Source organism: Cydia pomonella, unplaced genomic scaffold (genome assembly GCF_033807575.1).
Source record: "Cydia pomonella isolate Wapato2018A unplaced genomic scaffold, ilCydPomo1 PGA_scaffold_159, whole genome shotgun sequence".
NCBI classification, from domain to species: domain Eukaryota; kingdom Metazoa; phylum Arthropoda; class Insecta; order Lepidoptera; family Tortricidae; genus Cydia; species Cydia pomonella.
In genome coordinates this window covers 70609-87981 of record NW_026907801.1, presented here as the reverse complement: position 1 = coordinate 87981, position 17373 = coordinate 70609, and the positions used below count along the sequence as shown (strand labels likewise).

General features: G+C 35.6%; 1 protein-coding gene across 1 annotated transcript; it reads left to right on the top strand.

Moving 5' to 3' along the window:
* Positions 1 to 6264: 6264 nt before the first annotated feature.
* On the top strand, positions 6265 to 16620 carry LOC133533362 (ADP-ribosylation factor-like protein 8). The gene is made up of 5 exons (XM_061872325.1): positions 6265 to 6507; positions 10515 to 10595; positions 12671 to 12744; positions 13788 to 13949; positions 15107 to 16620. The coding sequence occupies exons 1-5, from the start codon at positions 6385 to 6387 to the stop codon at positions 15228 to 15230; spliced, it is 564 nt and encodes a 187-aa protein (XP_061728309.1). The 5' UTR covers positions 6265 to 6384; the 3' UTR covers positions 15231 to 16620.
* Positions 16621 to 17373: the final 753 nt, after the last annotated feature.

Sequence of the window (17373 nt, the reverse complement as noted above, 5' to 3'; positions counted from 1 at the left end):
CATAATTACTAATAAGACACTATTGCGAATCACATGACAATTTTTGTTCGTCTATGGGCAATTTTTTTTTCTAAAGAATGAATACGTTTTCGAAAATGTTACCACCATTTATGTGACCTAGGAGTAAAAAATAAGTCATCGTTTTTGATTCATATTCAAATATCAAATGTTAATTTTTGTTTTCTGACAATAGTTGCTTAGTGATCCTTTGTTTTCTTATGTTTAGGCTTAGGATTTTTGGTAGCACACCGTGGTTCTAGGAATCTATGGAGTCGCGAAATTATTATTTTTCAATGTCAAAGTCAAAGTAAATATAAAATATTACATGTATATTTGTATGTAATAATTAAGTTAATGCTGGTAAACTAAATAAACGGTTGGGGTATGGGGTAGGGGGTCGGTTTTGGGACAGAAAATTTTTGATGGATTTTTTTTCTTTTTACCATCGTAATGAATGTGTTTAAATAAGAGTGTTATGTTATGTTCACTTCTATTCTGCGATAAATATTTACCGAGATATACTGAAAAACCTCAATATCTTATTAAATATTTATCAGAGAAAAAACTGTATCTAACAAAACATACTTATTTAAACACATTCTTTACGATGGTAAAAGCAAAAAAAAAAAAAAAATTATGTTCCAAAGGACCCTCCAACCACTCCAATAGTTTTAACATAAAAATATATACATATAATAGATATTTTCTTTGCTTTGAAAAAATTAAATTTTGCGACTCCATAGATTCTAGAACCACGGTATGCTACCAACATTCCTAAGCCAATATTACAAATAAGTTTATAAAAATTGTATTGTGAAATTAAAACTTGGCATAAGTACTAGTAAAAAATAAATTTTAGGCCTAGCAATTACTGCTTTCAGTGTACTCGTAATGTCGTACAGAATTTTATTACAGGCGCCTAGTTATATAGCTTGATAATTGATGATCCAGAGTTAGGTAGGTAATATCGTTAAAATTAGGAAAATAAATTAAGATTAAATTAATACTTCGGCTTACTTTTTCAGTTTCGGTTTTGGTTTTTTTTAGTCACTTGCGTTGCATGCATTGCACTTGCGCGACATGTTTCGAAGAACCTAAGTCTCCCTCCACCATAACATACTCGTAAACCACAAAGAGGGTCCAACTGAGGAGGTGTGAAACCGTGAAATTAACTGAATCCTATACATATACATATGTATATCTACTTCTCTCACGTCATTTTTATGTGACGTATCTGTTACGTACAATGTTTGTAGACATTTTTTGAAAATTTTAAGTAATAAAAATACTGTGAAAGAATTTTTTTATTTTATTTAAGCCCAACCAAGAGAGACTTGAAGGAACTGTCATGGGGATTAGGTAGGGACACAGACATCTCAAACGCTTCGCGCGACAGACAGATGAAGTGTGCGAAAGGGAAGCCATCACGTATATGAACATCCCATGAGTGCGAAAGAGGCAGACTACATATGAGAAAACGTGACCATTTTTAGGGTTCCGTAGTCAACTATAGTTTCCCCATGTCCGTCTGTCTGTCTGTCCGTCTGTCCGCGGTTTTGCTCCGTGGTCGTTAGTGCTAGAAATATGAAATTTGGTATGGATATAAATCAATAAAGCCAACAAAGTCGTACAATAAAATCTAAAAAAATATTTTTTTAGAGTACCTCCCCTACACGTAAAGTAGGGGAGAAATTTTGTTTTTGCTTCAACCCTACAGTGTGGGGTATCGTTGGAAAGGTCTTTCAAAACTAATAGGGGACTTGAAAAAACATTTCTTTGATAAAATGAATATATTCGGAGATAATCGCTTCGAAAGAAAAATGATCAGTTTAGCTGTTTTTAAGTTACCGCAAAAAGTTTCCCCTTCATAGTAAAAAGACGTACATCCACACAATACACACCCAACCAGAAAGAGGCACGAATATCAAATTTAAAAAATAAATTAAATTAAAGGTACTATGCGCGCTAATAGGGTCTAATAGTAGTAATTATACTCATACCTAAAACATTTTTGTATAAAAACAAACACATTTGAAAAAGTAGTCGATAAAGCAGTCAAACAGTGATAGATTATTAATATGTTGTAACATGATATCACTAATTTTGATCTCACATAGACAATTTACGCACACACTTGCATTTTATTTTTGGTCGCACTTTTGAAGTTTGACAGTCGTTCGTCGTTCTTTTACATCCTATTTCTATGGGTAGGGTAGGGACCATCATTCGACGTGAAAGGTATAGTATGGGTCAAGACTTTGTTGTAAAAAAAACATTTCTAATAAATAAAAACAGTTTTTAGCTGTTCATGGATTCGTCACTTAACTGAGACGGTTAATGAGATTTTTTTATTGTTTCGTATTGGGACAAAGTCTAAATCGAATGACAAACTTATTTTTAATAACTAATCCTTCGTACAAAGCATGTACTTAAACATTTTACGCACCGTAGTAAATTTCAGATAAATTAAGTACTTACTACTTAATTTACTAACGTACTAGGTAGATACTTACAGTAAGAAGTACCTAGTTCCGTTCCTAGGAAACAATTAACAAATAATCCTCGCACATCTATGCTCAATTGCTCGTCTTGCGATGTTTATGGTTATGAAAACTTAATAAGCGTCACTTAACGAACCGTTATCTTTAATACTGTTACGAATTACTTAGTTAAAAGGGGTGAAATAAAGTAATTGGTTATGCAGCCGATATAATGTTTTAATCGTAATAATTGCTGTTTTTTTTTCTATGCTATATTACAATTGTGGATTTCTAATGCTCTTTTTGATTATTTTTTAGGGTTCCGTAGCCAAATGGAAAAAAACGGAACCCTTATAGATTCGTCATGTCCGTCTGTCTGTCCGATTCTGTCACAGCCACTTTTTTCCGAAACTATAAAAGCTATACTGTTCAAACTTGGTAAGTAGATGTATTCTATGAACCGCATTATGATGTTTACACAAAAATAGAAAAAAAAAACAATAAATTTTGGGGGTTCCCCATACTTAGAACTGAAACTCAAAAAAATCTTTTTTCATCAAACCCATACGTGTGGGGTATCTATGGATAGGTCTTTAAAAACGATATTGAGGTTTCTAATATCATTTTTTTCTAAACTGAATAGTTTGCGCGAGAGACACTTCCAAAGTGGTAAAAAGTGTGTCCCCCCCCCCCCCGTAACTTCTAAAATAACAGAATGAAAAATCTAAAAAAAATATATGATATACATTGCCATGCAAACTTCCACCGAAAATTGGTTTGAACCAGATCTAGTAAGTAGTTTTTTTAATACGTCATAAATGGTACGGAACCCTTCATGGGCGAGTCCGACTCGCACTTGGCCGCTTTTTATTTTTAACGTTAAGTACGTATTAAGTAAGTTTCAAGCTTAACATAATTTTCGTTAAAAGTACCTATTTATAAAGTTATATTGTTTCATATTTTTAGGGTTCCGTAGCCAAATGGCAAAAAAACGGAACCCTTATAGATTCGTCATGTCCGTCTGTCTGTCCGATTATGTCACAGCACAGCCACTTTTTATTTACATACGTTTGTTCACTTATACTTACAAAATATAAATAAATAAATATTATAAGCCATTATTACACAAATTTACTAAGTCCCACAGTAAGCTCAAGAAGACTCGTGTTTAGGGTTTCTCGACTTTTTTTATTTCTCAATGCACGGGAATTCTCGACGAGGATTATTCGAGTATCTCGAGAAAATTTAAAAGTTTCAGTAAAACACCATGTCATTTTTTTTTGCCGTATCACATAAGCTTACCTTAGATGACGCTCACGAACATCAGTTCTGTAAGACTGACAAATATCTACGTAGTATTGTTATCTATTTTGCTTATAGTTTCCCCATTACACCATATTCAATATTCGTTCTTACTGGGATTAATAAGAACGAATCCAAAAAAAGAAATTAACGTATGTATCCTTTTTAAGACAACGAAATATTTAAAATTAATTTACGTAAACCACGAAGAACAAACAATAGCGTGTTCTATTCTACAGTCAGAGACATCTATCGGAAAATTGCGTAAATAAAATCAAGTATAAGCTAGAGTCCATCTAAATTAACATTGCACCGACTTAAACGAACAAAGTGAGGTAGTGTCATTATAATTAAATAACCGTCATATTTTCATAGAAATTTGACATTAAAAATGACAAAATTACACTTTGGCTTGGCCCAGTTAACTTGGCCCGACTGTGTGAGTATTTACAATACCCTTAATAGGAAAACAGACCAGCATTTATTTATTAAAGGACAATTTGAATTGAACTAAATTTATCTATTTTTCCAATTACTTTTAGAACAAGATCCCGATAAGGCTTGTCAGCGCTCTTATTAGGACATGTTTTACAAAGAAACATAAGTACCCCGCAACTGTCATTCAAGTTTAAACTTTAACTCAAAGTGGTAAGGTTGTAACATAGAAGTCGCGTAAGTAAGACAAATAATCAAACAAAACTGGTAATGGTTTTAGGTAACCATAAATTGCACTTACTAATCAACAACAAACAAAAAATCTATACCTGTCTAGTATATAAAAATAAAAAAGAGAGGTACTTAACTTTTTAAAATTATTAGTTACTCTAACAGTAGGTAACATGATTAACAATTAATTTGCAGCGTTTCGCCATACATACAAGTTGTTCCAAAGATCGGCGCAAATAATATTTTGTCAATTATACCAGTTGCTCCATGTTACAACAATCTAAAAGTAAATAAAACCGGGTTATAAAAAGTGCGGGTTCCGTACATAAAAATATAAGGCTTTCAGATTTTTCTCTTCTGTACAAATTAGTAAAAACAAAAATTAAAAATCTACAAAGAGGTCACTTACCTATACAATTATGAGTATGACCGCGCATACCGTTTCTTAACCTCGATGATTAATTACGTACTTTAAATAAAGACAATATTTTTTATGTTTTAGTTTAGATTTATTTCGTATAATTGCCAAATTTCATATCTGATGAAAATGAAAATGAGGTTAGGTAATGAAAAGTACCCTATAAATATGAATTCCCTTGAAAGTGTCGATATATACGTTTTTTGCGGTATAAACGTCCGATTTTTTCACAGCTTCAAGGAACTGTAGACCTGAGTATATGGTTTTAATTTCTACTCGATACCTCCACGCATTTCCGGGATAAAGGACAGACAAACGGACAAACGAAGCTAGACACATCACGTGTTACGAGTACACGTGTGTTTTTATTTTACTTATTGCAAGAGATTTATTTCTCGAGAATTCTCGAGGCATTAAGTTTTTTTTTCCGCCTCGACAAAGGACAAATTTCTCAAGATTTCTCGCCTTAAAATTCTCGAGCAGAAATCCTACTTGTTTGGCTACTCAGATCTTATATAATATACAAATACATAGAAAATATCCATGACTCAGGAACAAATATCTGTGCTTATCACACAATTAAATGCCCCTACCGGGATTCGGACCCAGGACTACACTTTACCAGTAGAAAAAGGCTGCAAATTAAAAAAAATGTAGGCGCAAAGGGTTCATCTCTGACAGAATTTGAATTTCACGCCTTTTGCTACTGACAATTATTAAAAATAAAATAAAACATAAGGTAACAAAAACAAAAATAAGAACAAATACACATTTTAATAAATATTTATATATCTGGTCTACTTATACTTACGGTATACTTATTTATATTTAATATATTTTTTAAAGGCCTAATTAATATTCAATTATGATTTTGTTATTCAAACATTTCACTATTTTAACTATTTGACATTTGATAGGGACCGTGAGCGTTGGAGGGTCTGCCATCTTGTGGCTTGAATCGGAAACATAAACATGTTTGACAATTCACGCCAAAGCAAGTACTGCCATCTATCCTTCTCGTATGTTTTGTTGTGCATAGTAGGTTCCGCCTTCTTGTGAGCTCCATAAACTTCACAAGCATAAACTTCACATTTACACCTCACGCCAAAAACCTGATGTCTCATGTGCTGCCCCCCACAGTTTATGCACGCTCACTATAGGGAAATTTTACTTTATATCATGGCAACATTGCAATACTGCAACGTTTCGTTTTACATAAAGCAAAAAGAATGTTTTTCAAACTAGACATAAATATGTATATTATTACAATAGTTCGGTGTATTCCTCATTTTTAGGCCATGAATTTCAGTAATAGAAATTAAGAATAACATATTATAATGTAATTATAAAGTGACAAAACAACTATAATTTGTGACACGTCGTTACTAACTGTTTTCCAAATCGTGAACTAAACGTTACTGATGACAGTCGATGTCGATTGTCGACAGCAGTTTTTCGCGAGAGGCGTTATAATTCTTACGTTTTAAGGCTAAATTATTGTGATTATTATAATTCAAAATGTTAGCCTTGATTAATCGTATCCTTGATTGGTTCAAAAGCCTGTTCTGGAAAGAAGAGATGGAGCTCACGTTGGTCGGCTTGCAGTACTCTGGAAAAACAACATTTGTGAACGTCATTGCAGTTAGTATCATTGGAAAACAATAAATAAGTGTTAAACATAGTTATGGTTGGCGATTATGCGATAAACAAAACGCCTGTTGAACGTTGATATCGTTAGTTTTGAGAGGGATCGTATTTCAGACACCAATATTGTAATATTGGTATGTTGTAGAGTTCGTGAATAATGACTAAGATATTTGGGCTTGCGTATTGCTTTATATAATGTGCTTTGTTAGTAAAAACTTCTATATTAGGTAAAGAATTGAACGAGTCAACAAAACTTTTCAAATAGAAATAGATAACTGTTGAAAATCTCTATGAACCTGAGATTTTCTGACTTATTAATTATTGTAGCATTTGGAGCCTCATGATTTGCAGGTAACAAGTGAAAGGATAATTTAAATAATAATATGTTTTTTTGTTGACAATGATAAATCAGTCACAAGACTTACATTGTCTTGCAATTCCTATATTGATATCTAATATTTATAAATGAGACAATTGTGAATAAGAAATTGGTTTATTAGCCTGTCCTGATATGTAAGATAAATAATAATAAAGAAATATTTGGAGACAATCTTTATACATATGTATATAGATAAATACATAGAAAACACCCATGACACGGTAACAAATATCTGTGTTCATCACAATAATCAATGTCCTTGCCGGGTTTTGAATCCGGGACCATTGGCTTCATAGACAGGTCACCCACTAGGCCAGACCGCTCTACAAGATACATATTACATGAAACTATTTCTTATTTGTCCCTTAAGGTTCTCTATTTTCACTTTCTTTAAGTGTGCTAAAATCAAATAAGTTTCTCATTAATTTCTTACAGAACTTAATCATATATATATTTGTTGTTGTTGTTGTCCTAAAGCACCCCAGAGGTGCAAAGGGCTTTCACAAGCTCGCACCACACCTTCCTATCATCAGCTTGCCTTCTGGCCTCGCTCCAGCTGAACCCTATATATATTTATAATGTATTAAAAGGAGTAGTGTACTATGTATGTGGCAAATTCATCACAAAAGGCCCTCATAGTCCTTTCGTGCAGCAAACAGTGAACCTCATAATAAAGGATACATATGGGTAAAATACCTACACCCGAAGGGTAGAGAAGGGCTAAAGAGAGAGAGAGAGAGAGAGAGATGGGTAAAATGAACTCTGTATTAATGCCTCTAGGCTTATTCCGTTCAAGCCTACGGCATTTGTCTGCTCTGCTTTTCTCAATTTATACTACTGAAAATATTTCAACAGTATCCATAATCAACTGCACCCCTGACCCATACTCTAAATTGAATGTCAAAACACACTTCAAAAGCACAATTTCAATTATTGTCATATTGTTAATACAATGATTCATATTTAGATGTGAAATGCTTTTATCTTTCTATTTTAGGGTAACATGCGCGTTGCTGTTCCATTTTAAAACAAAACATTCAAGTTGTATTTTTTAGTAGTACAAACTTGATAGTCTATCTTAAATATATGTAAGGTTGCCATACGTCCCACATATACAGGACTGCCATCGTATTTAAGTATTGCATCCCGTCTTTATAAATGGTCACAATCATCTCTTTTTAACCACCTTGTTCTTTACATATACGAGTAAAAGCTTTGCCAGGCCGCAAGCTATCTCCATACTAAATTTAATCAAAATCTGTTCAGAGGTTGCAGTGTGAAGAGGTAACAAAAGGACAGGCAGACTTATTTCTGCATTTATAATATTTGTAGGGATTGTTTTTTTTTTTTTTTCTATTACATACACACAACCATCGTTACAGGATATCCTAATTTGACAGTATGGAATTTGACACACAAAATAAAATAATTACATAGGTATACAGTAAATAGATTAAGTATTACAAACTACAGTAACACAATACATACAGCGTGGCCCTTGTGAATTCGCTCAAAGAACAAAGAAATAAATCTAACTCGATCGCTACTCGATTTAAATTTGATTGCCAGTTTTTCTTGTAAGGTCGACCGCTAGAGGGTAATGAGTCATCTGTTAGACTTATGCACTTATTACACATACACAGACACCACATTTTATTTTTAAATTATGAAGCGTTAACAAAAAGTGCTAGACACATATCAGTGCAGTTTTACTTGAAACAGCTATGTTTGAAGCAGCACTATTGAGTAGCATTCTTCACTAGTTTCTACTATAATTGTCACTACAGGTTCACCCCTAAAACTCGATTTATATAAATATTTTTCATTATTTATTTACATACATTATATATTTAAATAAATACGGGTTTTTTTTTTCTCAGTTACCATTGGTAACAAATTGGTTGCAACTATTGAGAATAACCGACTGTAGGTATTATAGTACCTATTTGAATACATCAAAAACAGTCTAAAATCTTAATTGATTTTAATTGATTTGTTTTCCTGTTGTAATTGTAGCACCGCTCACAATCACTCTGGTTAGCCTTAAGGTTGACTGATAGAGAATGCCTCGTGGCATTAAGTCCGCCTTTTGTACTATAAGATTGTTTTTCTTTTGTGCAATAAAGATTAAATAAATAAAATCTAAATTGATTTAGAACCTATCATTTAATGTATCGTGCGCTAAACTAATATTCTAAAGAATTTAGAATCAATTCACTAAAAAACATGTAGTTGCTTGACAACTTAACTAAAATAGATAGAGATACGTAGTTTTCAAAGACTAGTCACGGACTAGCTTGTAAAGTGAAAACAGATCTTACGCCGTCTTGGTAAGATTCTAATTACAATGGCAAAGTTTACAATCCGATTAACATTTCAACCTTGACTGTCTCAATAATGTCAATGTTCAGGTTGTGCCTATCTATCAATCGGCCTAAGTTCATTGACATGCTTATCATATCAGTAACATTATTGACTTACAGAAATTACAGTACAAATAAGAATTGCATTTCAACTGCAACTTAAAATATCTAAACTAATTGGTTCTACGGACGCTTGCAAATTTTGGGGTAATACATACGCATTGCCGACTCTTTAACCCTTTGATCATAAACACAAACATCACTAAACGCCAAGGTCCCGGGCGCAAGGGAGCTAATGTAAACCTTACTCTGAAGTGTGAAGGTTACTTTGAGAGCGTCCGCCATAACACCTAAAGTTGTCCTTGGCGCTGTAGGCATAACTAGTAACGACGCCTTAAGGTGTTCTTGGCGTTCAAAAGATTAATGGCATTTAATTTAATAACTACTCTACAGGTTAGAGGAGAGGAGAATAGAGGACCATATAGTTGTTTGATGCTGACCATATAGTGATCTGACGTGCGAGATAAATGGCCCTTCTCTTTCTAATTAGTTTAGTTACTTTTATAACCATCTCTTAACTCTGTTCCGCTTGGCAAATGCCTTCTCTAGTTCTTTCCTCAGCGTTACTTTAAGTCGATACTCCCATATGGGTTGTTTCCACTAGTTACCACCAAGTTGTTACCAGTGGTAACTACTGGGAATTTTTTTTCCACCTTTCACCAGTAGTAACCACTGGGTAAAATAAAATTCCCAGTAGTTGCCATCAACTTGCTTTGGTTCGGCTTGGAGGTAACTACTGGTTACCACTGGTAAAAGGTTTTGACGACCGGTTTGGCCTAGTGGGTAGTGACCCTGCTTACGAAGCTGATGGTCCCGGGTTCAAATCCTGGTAAGGTCATTTATTCGTGTGATGAGCATGGATATTTGTTCCTGAGTCATGGGTGTTTTCTATGTATTTAAGTATTTATAAATATTTATATATTATATATATCGTTGTGTAAGTACCCTCAACACAAGCCTTATTGAGCTTACTGTCGGACTTAGTCAATTTGTGTAATAATGTCAAAAAAGGTGGGATCTTGTCTGGCGCCGTTTTCAGACCCTTGGATACGTCTGTCAGGATTTCCACTACAACTGTTTGTCTCAACATATGCCCAGTGCAGACTGCGCCATCCTCGTTATCTAGCCAAAACAGTTAAATGAAAAGCCAAAATATTGTAAATGATTGGCTATAACTACATGAACGTTGTTTGTTTCAGTCTGGCCAGTTCAGTGAAGATATGATCCCCACCGTTGGCTTCAATATGCGCAAAATCACTAAAGGCAACGTCACTATCAAGGTAAGCACCTCCAGTTATTGGCATGTTCAACCTTATATCAGGAAAAGGATCAGTTAAAGCGAGTGGCTTCAAGCGGTCCCCAAGTTAAATTCCCCTGTTGTATCAGGATAACCGTGCAGTCATTTACCTCTTATTTCTCGAATATTGGGTGTATTCCCATTTGTCCCCGCCGGGCACAAAAGGGAATAGGTGTTTTCATATAAATCATTCCCAGTTGTCACTGCCTCATATGGCGGCGGTTACGTGTGGTAGTGACAAATGGGAATAAAACTAATAACGCGAAAGCGATAGACAGACTATTACGCTGTTCGCGGTAGGCGTGGTAGGTGAACTTTTCCCGTGGGAACTATGTTTTTAGGGTTCCGTAGCCAAATGGCAAAAAACGGAACCCTTATAGATTCACTCATTTTTTTCCTTCAAACTTGGTAAGTAGATGTATTCTATGAACCGCATTATTAAGATTTTTACACAAAAATACAAAAAAAATAACGATAAATTTTGGGGGTTCCCCATACTTAGAACTGAAACTCAAAAAATCTTTTTTCATCAAACCCATACGTGTGGGGTATCTACGGATAGGTCTTTAAAAATGATATTGAGGTTTCTAATATCATTTTTTTTCAACGGAATAGTTTGCGCGAGAGACACTTCCAAAGTGGTAAAATGTGTCCCCCCTGTAACTTCTAAAATAAGAGAATGATAAACCTAAAAAAAATATATGATGTACATTACCATGCAAACTTCCACCGAAAATTGGTTTGAACGAGATCTAGTAAGTAGTTTTTTTTAAAACGTCATAAAATTGAAAAAAAAAATTTTTTTTCATCAAACCCATACGTGTGGGGTATGGATAGGTCTTCAAAAATGATATTTAGGTTTCTAATATCATTTTTTTCTAAACTGAATAGTTTGCGCGAGAGACACTTCAAAATTGGAAAAATGTGTCCCCCGTAACTTCTAAAATAACAGAATGAAAAATCTCTTTTTTTTTCTGAATGAAAAATCTAAAAAATATATATATACGTTACCATGCAAACTTCCACCGAAAAAAAGTAAGTAGTTTTTTTTAATACGTCATAAATGGTACGGAACCCTTCATGGGCGAGTCCGACTCGCACTTGGCCGCTTTTTTAGGGTTCCGTAGCCAAATGGCAAAAAACGGAACCCTTATAGATTCGTCATGTCCGTCTGTCTGTCCGATTCTGTCACAGCCACTTTTTTCCGAAACTATAAAAGCTATACTGTTCAAACTTGGTAAGTAGATGTATTCTATGAACCGCATTATGATGCTTACACAAAAATAGAAAAAAAACAATAAATTTTGGGGGTTCCCCATACTTAGAACTGAAACTCAAAAAATCTTTTTTCATCAAACCCATACGTGTGGGGTATCTATGGATAGGTCTTTAAAAATGATATTGAGGTTTCTAATATCATTTTTTTCTAAACTGAATAGTTTGCGCGAGAGACACCGCCAAAGTGGTAAAAAGTGTCCCCCCGCCCCCCCGTAACTTCTAAAATAACAGAATGAAAAATCTAAAAAAAATATATGATATACATTGCCATGCAAACTTCCACCGAAAATTGGTTCGAACGAGATCTAGTAAGTAGTTTATTTTAATACGTCATAAAAATTAAAAAAAATATCTAAGGATAGGTCTTCAAAAATGATATTTAGGTTTCTAATATCATTTTTTTCTAAACTGAATAGTTTGCGCGAGAGACACTTCCAAAGTGAAAAAAAGTGTGTCCCCCCTGTAACTTCTAAAATAACGGAATGAAAAATCTAAAAAAAATATATGATATACATTACCATGCAAACTTCCAACGAAAATTGGTTTGAACCAAATCTAGTAAGTAGTTTTTTAATACGTCATAAATGGTACGGAACCCTTCATGGGCGAGTCCGACTCGCACTTGGCCGCTTTTTATATTAATGGTATTTTCGGAAGACTTATTTAAATAAAATTGGTCACGGCTTAACTTGCATGGTCGTTGCGTTGACATACAACCATTGTCGCTAGGCTATAATGTTTTCTATGAATATGTATGAATGTGTATATTTGTATGTGCAGGTGTGGGACATTGGAGGCCAGCCCAGGTTCCGCTCTATGTGGGAGAGGTACTGCCGCGGCGTCAACGCTATAGTGTGAGTTTTTTCGTCTTCTCTTTATTAATAAAATACCAGCTGTTAAAGTTTTTTGTCGAAATTGTATATTTATCCTTTAGCGGTTCACCTTAACAAGAAAAGCTGACAGTCGAATTTGAATCAATAATATTATAAAATACAATAGAATTTGTTTTGTTTTAAAATCGAACAAAAAAAGAGAGGAAACTAGTATTAGGACCGTGGGAAGCTGGAGGTTCCCAATCATGTAGAATATGTTCGCCCGTGGGCTGGTACCCCACGGCCGCGAGCTCGTGTCCAGAAGTCAAAACAATTCTTTCCTGCTGGCCTGTCTTTTCTTTAGGAGTATTACTATTTTCCTATTCCTCTTCCAATTTTCCTTTTATTCCAAATACTAATTTTAGCTTTGGTGATATACACTACCGTCAAAAAGTTTAATACCAATTTTTAGTTTCATTTTCGAGAACATGTTTGATCGGTAACCCATTTGTTTTGCAAGAAGACAACAATCTCAAGCATTCGGAAAAGATCTGTAGAGGCTACACAGCCAATAAAGAACAGCAAGGTGTGCTAAAAAACATAATTTGTCCACCACAATCACCAGACCTTAACCTAATCGAGCTTTCCTGGGATGAACTCGCCCGTAAGGTCCAAAAACAATGTCCGACATCAGCAAAAACTCTATGGGTCATACTGCAATATGAGTGAAAATCCATAAGCCAAGAAGCGCTACTACACAAACTTGTAGAATGAATGTCAAGATTACTCTGTAGTCCACTACAGAAAAATAAAGCGTTAAACAATTTATTAATTAGGATATATTAAAAAAAAAGTAATAAAGTATAATACTAATAAAAAGTTTTTTTCACAGTTTCTCATCGAAAAATCCTTGACTCTTTTCCAAAAGAGTAAGCGTTAATTAATAAATTGTTTAACGCTTTATTTTTCGGATTGTGGGTATATACTGCAAAGTAGTATTTTCGTAAAAAAATCATTAAAATGTTGATTATTGGCATGTTCTGTGTTTGGTCTTAAACTTTTTGATGGTAGTGTATAAATTACAGATACATGGTAGACGCGGCCGACAGCGACAAGATCGAGGCGTCCCGCAACGAGCTGCACAGTCTGCTCGAGAAGCAGCAGCTCACCGGCATCCCCGTGCTCGTGCTCGGCAACAAGCGCGACCTGCCGCACGCGCTCGACGAGCACGGACTCATCGAGCGAATGTAAGTCCACACTGTACAGTTAGCACCTCTACCGAACGAGTGTGAGACCAATGTAAGGAGTCAAAAAGTGTCAAACAGAAGTCTTGTTGATAAAATAGTGGTACAAATGTTGATATCCTCCCTGACGGCTTCCTTGTACTACAAATCATGCAACGACAGCGTTTATCGACCGATTGACGACATTATTGCGTAAGTAACTCAGTAACGGACTCATCGAGAGAATGTAAATGTAGACGCGAGTAATGTATACACGCTTTGTCTCTTGTTGACCTTGCTGCAGAGCAGCGTCCCTTGACTAGGAAGTCCGCTTGAGAAGCAGCTCACCGACATCCCCGACTTGCCGCACGCGCTTAACGAACAAGGACTCATCGAGCGAATGTAAGTGTGGACACACCTGCGTCATGTACCGACGAAACGAGATAATAGTCTTTGTTTCTTGTTGATCTTGCTGTAGAGCAGCGTCCCTTGGCTACGCAGTCCGCTTGAGAAGCAGCTCACCGACATCCTCGACTTGTCGCACGCGCTTAACGAGCACGGACTTATCGAGCGAGTGTAAGTGTGGACGCGAGTAATGTACCGACGAGACGACATAATACATTCGATTGCTGAAAAAGTGTCAAGCCATATGTTTCTATTGTTGATCTTGCTGGAGGGAAGCGTCCCTTGACTAGGGAGTCCGCTTGAGATGGAGCTCACCGCCATCCCCGTGCTGTTGCGACACATCGAGCGAACGTAAGTGTGGACGCGCCTGCGTATTGTACCAACGAAAGAGATGAAGAATGTGAAACTTTCGGAGATTCAGAAACGTTTTTAGTTAAAGAAAATAATTATCGTCACAACATATCAACTGTCAAATAGGAACCGAGCTCTTTGACAAATAGCCGCCCAAATATTGATATTCTCTACACTCTACACTACTCTAGCTTCTTCACAGTACCACGAATCATGGAACGACAGCCTTACCCCCTTATTCATAAACGTCTACTAAAGTTGACAAGCCGCTAATAATCGTTTGTCCCTTTCCATTCCTGAAACGGGCCTCTATCATTGGCCTTCGAGCCGTACTCAACTCGATACTCTTTATATAATGTATATCATCGTCTTGTAGGTACCCATATCACTAAAACTGTCCCATAATTATACAACATGAATTCCAGGAACCTGTCAGCAATCCAGGACCGCGAGATCTGCTGCTACTCGATCTCGTGCAAGGAGAAGGACAACATCGACATCACGCTGCAGTGGCTCATCCAGCACAGCAAGTCCGGCGCCGCGCGCTAGGCTTAGCTCTACACTTAGGTACCGCTAGTAGACCTAGCTCTAGACTAGGTACAGCTAGTAGACTCAGCTCTAGACTAGGTACCGCTAGTAGAAGACCTAGCTCTAGACTAGGTACAGCTAGTAGACTCAGCTCTAGACTAGGTACCGCTAGTAGACCTAGCACTAGACTAGGTACCGCTAGTAGACCTAGCTCTAGACTAGGTACCGCTAGTAGACCTAGCTCTAGACTAGGTACCGCTAGTAGACCTAGCACTAGACTAGGTACCGCTAGTAGACCTAGCTCTAGACTAGGTACCGCTAGTAGCCCTACACCCGTGTAGCACAACACTCGATCTGATTTTGAGACCACTTAAGACGAAAGGGGACGTCACGTGACCACTTCTCCGTACAAACGTAGTCCTTAGATTCTTCTCTGGTAATACATTATAGAAAATATTTTTACTTACACGATTAGTTGTATATTAATAACAGCGATGGGGCATCCCTTTGTTTGATTTTTTCGATGATATATTGTAAGAGTTAGCTTTTAAAAATTTGTATGTAATTTGTTTTTCGCTCATAACTCTTATAATAATCAAAAAATCGAAAAAACTCTAACGAAGGGGCACAGATATGCTTAATATATAATGAATTGTATACATATATTTTCCTTACTGCCAATATCTAGGGAGGAAAATGCGGACTAGATTTTTATGGATAAGTACGTTAGACGGGTGGATCACACAACACATTAGTACAATCAAAGATTCCTTGTTTGTATAGAATAAGATTTGTAAAGTCTAAAAAAAAATTCGTGTGTCGATTGTAAAATTTTATATTGGTCAAGTAGATAGTACGGCGCCATATGTTTTTTGGTACCTTCCACCAAAGAGAATTTGAAATAGAGGTGGATTGTCAAAGAAAACTTTGTAGCCACAGTAAATTTACTGCCATCTTTCAACACATGATTAAAACTTTTAGAACGCCATTTGACTTTGATCCTTATTCTTTCACTGATATGTATTTAATTTGTTAAATATCAAAAAGTGGCGCCATCCAATAGATCAAAGGCTAAAGGTAACGATGCCGCCACAACCTTTGGGTTATGCCCGGTAAGATCGCGCCACTTTTTTAACAAATTGAACACACATCAGTGAAAAAATAACGATGGCGTTCTAAAAGTTTTAATCATGGTTTAAACATGGCAGTAAATTTACTGTGGCTGCAAAGTTTTCTTTGACAATCCACCTCTATTTCAAATTGTCTTTGCCTCCACTTATTTATTTAATTAAATTAAGTTAATATTTGACGACCAGAGTTACAGCATAAAGTGCGGAACTGTACAACAGCGCCATCTACTGTCAAATTCGGGCATGAATTTTTCTTAGACACATCTAGGACAATCAAAGAATCTGTTTTGTGCAATTGATCAACTTTGTAAGCGCTCACGATTTTACGGTCCATTTTCCCAAAATTCGACACATTTTAATATGCTTTTTTCTATTACAATATTAAATTGTTTCCTCGCATGAAGATCGAGCGTGGTGCGTAAGCGGTCTATGTTCGCACTCGATTTAAAGATATTTCAATTGCTAATTGTTTTAAACATTAAATATATCATGAATATACATATTTAATGTTTAAAGGAAACAAGCACGCTCGAGTTTTGCATTATACCTTAAAAATAGCTAATCTATAAATACATATTTTTTTCAAAAAGTTGATGTATTACCGTTTATAGAAATAAATTTATTATTTTTTCCATCTATCCGGCGTCGTCCAGTTTTATGTGCAATAATATTTCGTACGATAAATCGCGCAATAATATCTGCCACCTCATTTGACGGTATAGGTAAAGTACAAGTAAATTTACAAGATTTAAAAATTTGAGTAACGCTTGGTTGTGCCTAATAGATGTCTCCTGGCTAAAAAACCTAGGAAATGTGAATAAGTGCTTAAAAATCTTAAATCGCCGCACGAGTGTGATAAAATTATTTAAGTGTTGAATCTGCACATCCTACTGACTGTGCCAATAAAGCGTCTTCAAATTGTATCCTGATCCCCTCGCCGCTTCGGTATGCGATCGGGACATCGCTATATTATCATAGCGCTGTCTCGTCGCATCAGTGATAACCGCGTAAGGGCGTCTAAACGCGCATATTCG

Excerpts from the sequence above, each read along its gene's own strand:
- LOC133533362 (XM_061872325.1), top strand. The coding sequence starts at position 6,385 with ATGTTAGCCTTGATTAATCGTATCCTTGATTGGTTCAAAAGCCTGTTC. Across the intron at positions 6,508-10,514 it reads CATTTGTGAACGTCATTGCA|TCTGGCCAGTTCAGTGAAGA; the intron begins GTTAGTATCATT and ends TGTTTGTTTCAG. Across the intron at positions 12,745-13,787 it reads CGCGGCGTCAACGCTATAGT|ATACATGGTAGACGCGGCCG; the intron begins GTGAGTTTTTTC and ends TATAAATTACAG.